The following is a 9289-nucleotide window of genomic DNA, read 5'->3' as shown; positions in this document are numbered from 1 at the left end:
AGAAAGCCAGAGAGAAAGGAAGGAAGGAAGGAATAAAAGAAAGAGAAAGAAAGAAAGAAAGAAAGAAAAAGAAAGAAAGAAAGAAGAAAGAAAGGAGTAAAAAGGGTAGAAAAGAAAGGAAGAAACAAAAAAGGGAGGAAGGAGGAAGGATGGAAAGAAAGAGAAGGGAGGAAAGAAGGAAAAGAAAGAAAAGGAGAAAAGGTGAAAAAGAGAAAAAATAGGGAAGGAGAAAAGGAAGGAAGGAAGGAAAGAAAGAGAAGGGAGGAAGGAAGGAAAAGAAAGAAAAGGAAGGAAAAAGTGAAAGTAAGAGAAAAAAGAGGGAAGGAGAAAAGGAAGGAAACAAAGGGGAAGGAAGGAAAAGAAAGAAAGAAAAAAGAAAAAGAAGGCAGAAAAGAAAGGAAGGAAAGAAGGAAGGATGGATGAAGGAAGGAAGGAACAAAGAAAGGAAAGAAAAAAAGGCAGGGAGAAAAGGAAGGAAAGAAAGAAGAGAAGGGAGGAAGGAAAAGAAAGCGAAAGAGAGAAAAAAAGGAAGGAGTAAAGGAAGGAAGGAAGGAAACAAAGGGGAAGGAAGAAAAAGAAAGAAAGAAACCCAGATTCACACAAACCCTTCCATCGATTTTGGAATTTAAACCCAATTTACTCTCATTTTCCCCCGTTTCTTCTTGCCCCCCCCTCCCTCCAAGGATCCATGCTGGTCCGGAGAGCTGTCGTCCCAGCCCCTCCGGATGGGGGCTGGGGCTGGGTGGTGGTCTTGGCTGCCTTCCTCCAGTCCGCCTTAGTCTTCGGCGTTCTGCGTTCCTTCGGCGTTTTCTTCGTGAAGTTCGTGGCTCATTTCCAAGAATTGTCCGGACGGATCTCCTGGATCACTTCCATTGGGATCGCCGTGCAGCAGTTTGCTAGTGAGTTATTGGGAGGGGGAAAGACAGGGGGATTACGGGGGGCAGGGGGGTGCAGGACACAACTGGCATTTATTCAACCCCAACAACTGTCCGCCCTACCACGCGGGGATCTCCAGACTTGGCAACTTTAAGACTTGTGGACTTCAACTCCCAGAATTCTGTGTGCTTCTCAGCCTCAGGCTAGGGAATTCTGGGAATTGAAGTCCACAAGTCTTAAAGTTGCCACGTTTGGAGACCCCAGGCCTTCAAGACAGTGCTTCTCAGCCGGTTTAAGGTGGGTGGACTTCAACTCCCAGAATTCTCTGCGTTTCGCTGTCTCAGGCTGCGGAATTCTGGGAGTTGAAGTCCACAAGTTGAAGATTGCTGGCTGAGGAATTCTGGGAATTGAAGTCGACAAGTTTTAAAAGTTGCTAGGTTTGGAGACCCCGGGCTCCAGGACAATGCTTCTCAGCGAGTTTAAGGTGAGTGGACTTCAACTCCCAGAATTCTGGGTGCTTCTCAGTCTGAGACTATGGAATTCTGGGAGTTGAAGTCCACAAGACTGAACATTGCTGGTTGAGGAATTCTGGGAATTGAAGTCCATAAGTCTTAAAAGTTGCCAGATTTGGGGACCCTGGGCTCCAGGACAATGCTTCTCAGTGAATTTAAGGTGAGTGGACTTCAACTCCCAGAATTCTGTTGCTTCTCAGTCTGAGGACTATGGAATTCTGGGAGTTGAAGTCCACAAGTTGAAGATTGCTGGCTGAGGAATTCTGGGAATTGAAGTCGACAAGTTTTAAAAGTTGCCAGGTTTGGAGACCCCGAGCCTCCAGGACAATGCTTCTCAGCGAGTTTAAGGTGAGTGGACTTCAACTCCCAGAATTCTGTGCGTTTCTCCATCTCAGGCTGCGGCATTCTGGGAGTTGAAGTCCACACAAACTGCTAAGCTTGAGAAACTACAGGGGGCCTGCAATGACCTGAGAATCCGTATCAGTATAAGAACCAAGGACAGCTTCGGCCTACCGATAGTCCTCAAACTTACGACTACAATTGAGAGAAGAATTTATATAGCTAAGCAAAGTTTGTCGTTCTTTTCAGGTCCGGTGGGAACTGCCCTGAGTTCCCACTACGGAGCTCGGCCCGTGGTTATGGTTGGTGGGTTTCTCTCCGGCCTGGGTCTCCTGTTGGCATCGTTTGCTACCCGGTTGGTGCATTTATACCTCAGCATTGGGCTCCTTTCAGGTACGTGGTTAGAAACGCCGCAGTTTCTTCGGGGCCCAATTATTGCCGTGAAATTTTCCCGCTCTTCAAAAATCCCGAATCCTTTTGCAAAGGCACCGTCGCTAATTGAGGCCCTTTCACTTTCAAATCACTGTTTCTTAAGCTCGGCAGCTTTAAGATGGGTGGACTTCAACCCCCAGAATTCCCCGACACCAATGCATTCCTTTCGATACGGAGACACCTGTTGTGGCCTGCTTACTCTCTTCTAATCCCTTCCTCTGTGATCTCTGAATTCTGGAAATTGAAGTCCACCTGTCTTTCTTTAAGCACGCTGGCTAGGGAATTCTGGGAATTGAAGCCCACTTGTTTTAAAAAGCATGCTGTCTGGGGAATTCTGGGAATGGAAGTCCACCCCTTCAATTGAGAAACTATGCTGTAGAACGGTGATGGTGAACCTTTTCTTCACTCGGGGAAAAAGTCGCGTGGAAACGTCACGTTCACGCTCAACATGGCCGCGCTATGGAAAAGCCAAACTTCCGGGGTCCAGCGCACACGCGTGCCCCACGATCAGCTGGCTGGCGTGCATGCACACACCGGTTTTCGGCACTGCCGCGTGCACGAAGCACAGCTGGTCATCGCGTGCTCATTCACGTCAGAATCCCGGAAGACAAACAGGCAGGACCGCGCGTGCTGGGCGACATGGCTTAGCACGCGTGCCATAGGTTCACCGTCACGGCTGTGGAAAACCTTCAGCAAAGTTTTAGCTCAACAGGGAAGCTTGAGGCAGCCTCTAATTTCGTTTCAGGGTTCGGCTGGGCCTTGGTCTTCACGCCATCCGTGGCCTCCGTGGCTCGCTATTTCAAGAGGCGCCGTACCCTGGCTACCAGTTTGGCCTTCACCGGCGTGGGAATCTCCTCCTTCGCTTTCTCACCTCTCTTCCAATTCCTCATGGACACCTACGCCTGGCGAGGAGCCCTGATGATCGTGGCCGCCATGTCCTTCAACCTCGTAGTCTGCGGCGCCCTGATCCGGCCCCTGACCCTGAAGGACGACGTGTCCCCTGGAAAGCTGACGGTCTCCAATCTCTTCGGCCTGCAGCTGCTTTCCCACTGCCCATTCATGCGGTTTGTGGTGGCCATCACCTTGGTCAACACAGGTTATTTCATCCCCTACGTCCACCTGGTGGCCCGGGCACGAGAACTGGGCTTTGACGAATACCAGGCCGCCTTCCTGATGTCCCTCACGGCCGCGGCTGATCTTTGCGGTCGTCTCTTCTCCGGCTGGCTGGGCAGCTGCAGGTCGTCGCGGTTGATCCACCTGCTGGTGGCCTGGACTTTCTTGACGGGCATCTCCTTGTTGCTGATCGCTTGGGGTCACACCTACCCGCTCCTCGTGGCCATCAGCCTCGGCTACGGATTCTTCTCGGGAGCCCTGACGCCCGTGGTCTTCTCCATCGTTCCGGAGATCGTGGGCATCGAGAACATCTTCAGCGCCATGGGGTTGCTGCAGATGATCGAAAGCATCGGGGGGCTCTTGGGGTCCCCCCTGTCAGGTAAGTGACACAATCTGTTCTGTCCCAGGTCCCACCTGTCCCACCACAGAACCTCTGAAGTGAACTCAAAGATTCCTTTATTAGGAGCGCCGGCAGCCCCGGCAAAAATATTTCTCTCTCACCGCCGGCTAACAAATCCGTCCATCCGGGAGATGAAGAGTTGTTTGCCACACCTATTCATCTCCACCCCCTGCTGTCAGGTTTCGAGGTCGTCTCAAATAAATTGCATTTCAAACAAAGTCTTTGATGAAAAACTCCCATTTATTAAGCACGACATTCTAATTCCGACTCGATCGCAGCCAACACTGACTTCCAAAAAACCCTCCCTTTCCGTTCCCCACTCCCCTGCACTCATTGGCCATCTTCCAAGTCACTCTACCCCTAATCTACTGCTCCAGCTCAAAGGAATTTCCCCCCTCCCATCCCGTCTCCTAGGGGATATTATCTCCAGGGAAAATAAGTAGGTGAAAAGTCAAACGTCCCTTTCCAGACGCCTCCGCTTCTCCTTCTTATGTCAGCACTAGAGTAAATGCAGCTTGAAGTGCTGACACCTGCCTTTAATCCCCAGAGCTAGGGTGGGGCTTTGCTAGCAGCGGTGGCTCTTCTGTCCCGAGGACCAGCCCATAGATTTCCACTGCTCTCCTCTCCTCTGCCTTCTGTGCATCCACGCGTCAGGCACTGGACCCAGCTGTTCCTCCTCTTCTTCATCAGTCACCTCCAGACCTAGAGGCTGTTGACTCCCCATTGGAGGGCTGATGAACGGCCCAGGCTCCGCCTCTCTCTCTCTCTCTCTCTCTCTCTCTCTCTCTCTCTCTCTCTCTCTCTCTCTCTCAGCACAATTGTGGGCGCACGTCAGAACTCGTTCTTCTCGTTTCCGCTGGTGTTGCAGGGATCCAGGTCAAAGGGGAAAGCAGATTTTTATCCCGTTGAGATGTCGGCAGGACAGCGCTGGAGGAATTCTCCAATGTTGTCGGGCGGACCCGTGGGAAACAGAGATGGCTAGGTCCTTACCGCCAGTGTCTGATCCCATGTCACATCGTGGTTTGTTTCCGGCTTCAGGCAATGGAGCAGGGGACGAGACCCTTTAGGACATTGCCTGCAGAAAACAGGAAGCAGATCAGGGTAAGGGTGCAGACGCGAGCTGACTCTGTCCAACATGGGTGGAAAAGAAAGGAGAATATTGGTAGCTCGGGGTTGAAATGAGGTTGCTTGATGCTCTCTGAGCTTGGTGCTTTTCTTGCAGTGTTGCTGGCACTGATGATGTTACCTAGTTGGGCAATGAAACGCCTACAAGAAAACCACCAAGCACCAACCAACGACCCCTCAGAGGTGGGGAAGCACTTCTCCTCTCTCGTGTCCATCAAAAGCTGGCCAGCAATATTGTTTCAAGTGTCCCGGATCTTCTCTGGAGGATTACGATGATCCAGAAGATCCAGTGCACGTTGAGTTGTGTGATTTCCCCCGGCTGAAAAGTTTTGCGGATAAAACCCCTCGCCTCCGCTCCAGGTGTGGAGCTCGGAAGGTGCAGAAGCTCCTGAGATGCCTGAGGGGACATCTGGTGGACGTAGCGAGGTGGTTTGTGAGCCTACTTGGAGAATATTAGCAGCCACGGAGAGGACTCGGAGTTGTCTCGGGGCCACGCGGTAGTCTGTAGTTCCTTTTGAAGCCAAGAGAGACACCCAAGTTTCTTTTAAGAGTTCATCCGGTTAACGCCCAGACTTCTTAAAGTCTGGATTTATCAAAATTAAAGACTAGGAAGTAGGAAGTAGGAAATTTTGGGCCGAGTTGTTGTAGATTACAACTACAACGCGGCCCCAAACTTCCGATGCTTAAGCAGGACAGTGAAATGGGCCCTTTGGCTCCGTTTTTACGACTTTTCTGGCCGCCCTCGTTACATGAATCGCTGCCGTTGTTAAGCGAGTCGTGCGGTCCTTAAGTGAATCCGGCTCCCCCCCCATTGTCTTGGCTGGACAGAAAGTCGCCAAAGGGGGATCGCGTGACAGCCCCCACCACCACTCCCGGGACGCTGCGACCGTCGTAAATAGGACCCTTCCAAATTTTTGATCACGGGACCGCGGGGATGCCGTAATGGTCGTAAGTGTGGAAAAACGGTCCGAAGTACCTTTTTTTCAGTGCTGTGGTGACTTCGGTCACTAAACGGATTGTTGTAAGCTGAGGACTGCCTGTACTTAGAAGTAGTTGGCTGCTAAAGACCAGCATTTTCCCATCTGGGGTTGGGGTGTCTTTAAGTGGCACTGCACCCCTCCAAAGAAACAGCTTGTAAGTCACTCTTTTCAATGCCGTTGTAACTTGAAACGGTCACTAAATGAGGATTACCTGTACTGGATCTGTCCAGCCTCATTGGGCCCATTTTTGGGAGAGAGAGGTGTCTTCCTTGGGTCCTGCATGACCTTAGACTCCAAAATTTGTCCCTTCTCCGTCCCCCGTTTTGTGTGGAGCAATGATCAATGGGAGCTGGACTAGATGACCTCCCAAGGTCCCTTCCAGCTCGGTTAATCTGACTGACTGAATCAATCAGAATAGAGCTGGAAGGGACATTAGAGGTCTCAGCTCCTTGCTCAAGCAGGAGACCCTATATACCCGTGATGGCGAACCTATAGCACGTGTGCCAGAGGTGGCACACGTAGCCATATCAGTGGGCACACCAGCTCAGCTCTGGGGCGCATGCGCGGGCCGGCCAGCTGATTTTCGGGCCTTCTGGGCCCACCAGAAGTAGGGAAACAGGCTGTTTCCTGCCTCCGGAGGGCCTGAGGATGTGGGGAAAGGCCCGTTTATCTTTCTCACCTGGCTCCAGATCCTCTCTATGCATCTGGGGAGGGCGAAAACAGCCTTCCCCACCCACTCGGAGGCCCAAAACGGCCCGTTTCCCAACTTCCGGTTGGACAAGAAGTGACGTTTTTTGCTTTTCCCCAGACTGCAGAGACTCCATCGCGTGCCAGGAGAAGAGGGAGTTGCGCACGCATGCGCAGGACGCATAGAATTATGGGTGAGGGCAGACACGTGCGCGAACCACCACCCCTCCTGGCACATGATGGCAAAAAGGTTTGCCTTCACTGCCATATACCATTTCAGACAAGTGACTGTCCAGTCTCTTCTTCAAAACATCCAAAACAGCCTCAAATTTCTGGTGGCGAGCTGTTCCACTGGTGAATTGATCTGGGATTACAGAATAACAGTGTCAAGTTTCGAGGTCGTCTCAAATAAATTGCATTTCAAACAAAGTCTTTGATAAAAACTCCCATTTATTGAGCACGACATTCTAATTCCGACTCGATCGCAGCCAACACTGACTTCCAGACCCAAAACCCTCCCTTTCCGTTCCCCACTCCCCTGCACTCATTGGCCATCTTCCAAGTCACTCTACCCCTAACCTACTGCTCCAGCTCAAAGGAATTTCCCCCCTCCCATCCCATCTCCTAGGGGATATTATCTCCAGGGAAAATAAGTAGGTGAAAAGTCAAACGTCCCTTTCCAGACGCCTCCGCTTCTCCTTCTTATGTCAGCACGAGAGTAAATGCAGCTTGAAGTGCTGACAAACAGAGTAAGAGAGTTGGGAGGGACCTTGGGAGGTCTTCTAGTCCAACCCCCTGGTCAAGCAGGAAACCCTATAACATTTCAGACAAATGGCTGTCCAATCTCTTCTGAAAAGCCTCCAGTGATGGAGCCACCCACAACTTCTGGTGGCAAGCTGTTCCGCTGGTTAATTGTCCTCACTGTCAGGAAATTTCTCCTCAATTCCAGGTTGCTTCTCTCCTTGATTCATTTCCATCCGTCGTTTCTTGTCCTGCCTTCTGGTGCTTTGGAGGATAGGTGGACCCCCTCCTCTTCTTTGGGGCAGCCCCTCAAATACTGGAATGCTGCTATCATATCCCCCCCTAGTCCTTCTTTTCATTAAACTAGCCAAATCCTGCAGCTGTTCTTCGTATGTTTTAATCTCCAGGCTTTTAAATCATCTTAGTTGCTCTTCTCTGCACTTTTTCCAAAAGTCTCAACATCTTTTTTGTAACACAGGGACCAAAAACTGGGTACAGAATTCCAGGCGTGCAGAATTCCAGGTGTGCAATATTCCAGGTGTGGTGATGTCTAAGTTGGTTGGTCCACATGGCTACGGGTGATGGAACTTCCCGCCGCCGTTCACCCTGAGTTACCTTCTGGCGCGGCTTCACCTTCAGCTGTTTTCTTTCAGGTTGGCTGCGAGATCTCACCGGCAACTACACGGCCTCCTTCCTCGCCGCCGGCTCCTTCCTTTTGGCCGGGAGCCTCGTCCTGACGACGGTGCCCAATTTCTCCCCCTGCCTGACCCAGCCGGATTGGCACGATGCCCGGCTTGGCAGGGAGGCTGGAGATGACAGCCACTTGACCACAGTGGCTCCCGCAGACCTCTCTCCCGAAAAGTGCCCGGGGGGGCCGGCGGCCGAGCAGACCCCCGTGAAGAGCTGATTGGCCACAGGAGTCCAAAGGTGGACGTCAATCCAGAACGGAGATGGACCAGAAACACACGCGTGTGGGCGTAATTGAGTGTGTAAATGTGCGTGCAAGAACGAGCGGCTATTCGCCGCAGCGACATAAAATCACATGTCGCTACAGATTTATCTGCCGGTGCCTTAAACCGTGGCCCCTTTAAGACTGGTGGACTTCAACTCCCAAAATTCTCTGCTGGCTGGGGGATTCTGGGAGTTGAAGTCCTCAAGCCTTAAAGGGACCGAACTTGGAACCTCCTGCCTTAAACCCCTTTTATCTGCAAAAGAGCGGGTTTTTAGGAAAATCGAACCCGGAACACGGAAACAAATGCCTTCTGTTCAACTGGGCAACCCGGCGGGCGCAGACTCATGATGCCAGTCTCGATGGACTCCCTAGCCCCTCCTCCACAGCCCTGGGATGAGATGGCCTTTGTCTTGCTACCAGCTTTCTCTGTAGGGATCCTGTTTCAAATGGATCTTCCCTTGATTGTCTTGGGACGGGAATGGGGGGGCGCTTTACTGGGGCCCTTGTGGGCGTCCGCCCACAGCAAGACCCTTCCCCCCAAAACTGCCCCCGTTAGCCAAATGTGGGCATAGTCCCTGGGGTTGGAGAGGTTAAAATCCAGCTGGGGTGGCCAAATCTCTCAGCCGAAACCTGCCTCAGCCACCTCGGTTCCTGCCACTTTCAGCAATGGGGACGCACTCGGTTTGGGTCCAAGCTCCCCCATGGCATTTCTGGCTTAATCCCCCCTTCTTCTCCTGAAATATTCCCTGCAGAAATTCCCTTGTCCAAATTCGCTTGCAGAAATTCTCTTGCAGAAATTCCCTTGTCCAAATTCACTTGCAGAAATTCCCTTGTGCAAATTCCGTGCACAAATTCGCTTGCACAAATTCTCTTGTGCAAATCCCTTGCACAAATTCCCTTGCACAAAATTATCTTGATCAGTCTTATATCTTCTCCTTGATAGCCAAACGTTCAGCCTCAGCGGAGGAAGTCCGCAGGAAATCCAAACCGCCAAGATGGCGTCCACACGGGGCTGCCATTTTGACTTTTATGACCTCCCCGCAGCCACCTCTTGCACCCTTCCCCCAGCTACTCCCACCCGCCACCCTTCCTGGTCTACTTCCTCCTTCCTGCCAGATTGATGGGGCTGCTG

General features: G+C 51.6%; 1 protein-coding gene across 1 annotated transcript; it reads left to right on the top strand.

Moving 5' to 3' along the window:
- The first annotated feature begins 688 nt into the window (after positions 1-688).
- LOC139324914 (monocarboxylate transporter 13-like) lies at positions 689-8185 on the top strand. The gene is made up of 4 exons (XM_070954686.1): positions 689-899; positions 1977-2120; positions 2905-3651; positions 7859-8185. The coding sequence occupies exons 1-4, from the start codon at positions 689-691 to the stop codon at positions 8110-8112; spliced, it is 1356 nt and encodes a 451-aa protein (XP_070810787.1). The 3' UTR covers positions 8113-8185.
- The last annotated feature ends 1104 nt before the right edge of the window (positions 8186-9289 follow it).

This window comes from Pituophis catenifer, unplaced genomic scaffold (genome assembly GCF_029215685.1).
Source record: "Pituophis catenifer annectens isolate HBS135680 unplaced genomic scaffold, rPitCat1.0.hap2 SCAF_15, whole genome shotgun sequence".
Lineage (NCBI taxonomy): Eukaryota > Metazoa > Chordata > Lepidosauria > Squamata > Colubridae > Pituophis > Pituophis catenifer.
This window is presented reverse-complemented; position numbering and strand designations above follow the sequence as displayed.

Bases quoted from the DNA above. Each gene is read 5' to 3' on its own strand.
- LOC139324914 (XM_070954686.1), top strand. From the start codon at position 689: ATGCTGGTCCGGAGAGCTGTCGTCCCAGCCCCTCCGGATGGGGGCTGG. The intron at 900-1,976 runs GTGAGTTATTGG...CGTTCTTTTCAG, and splicing joins CGCCGTGCAGCAGTTTGCTA to GTCCGGTGGGAACTGCCCTG. The intron at 2,121-2,904 runs GTACGTGGTTAG...ATTTCGTTTCAG, and splicing joins CAGCATTGGGCTCCTTTCAG to GGTTCGGCTGGGCCTTGGTC.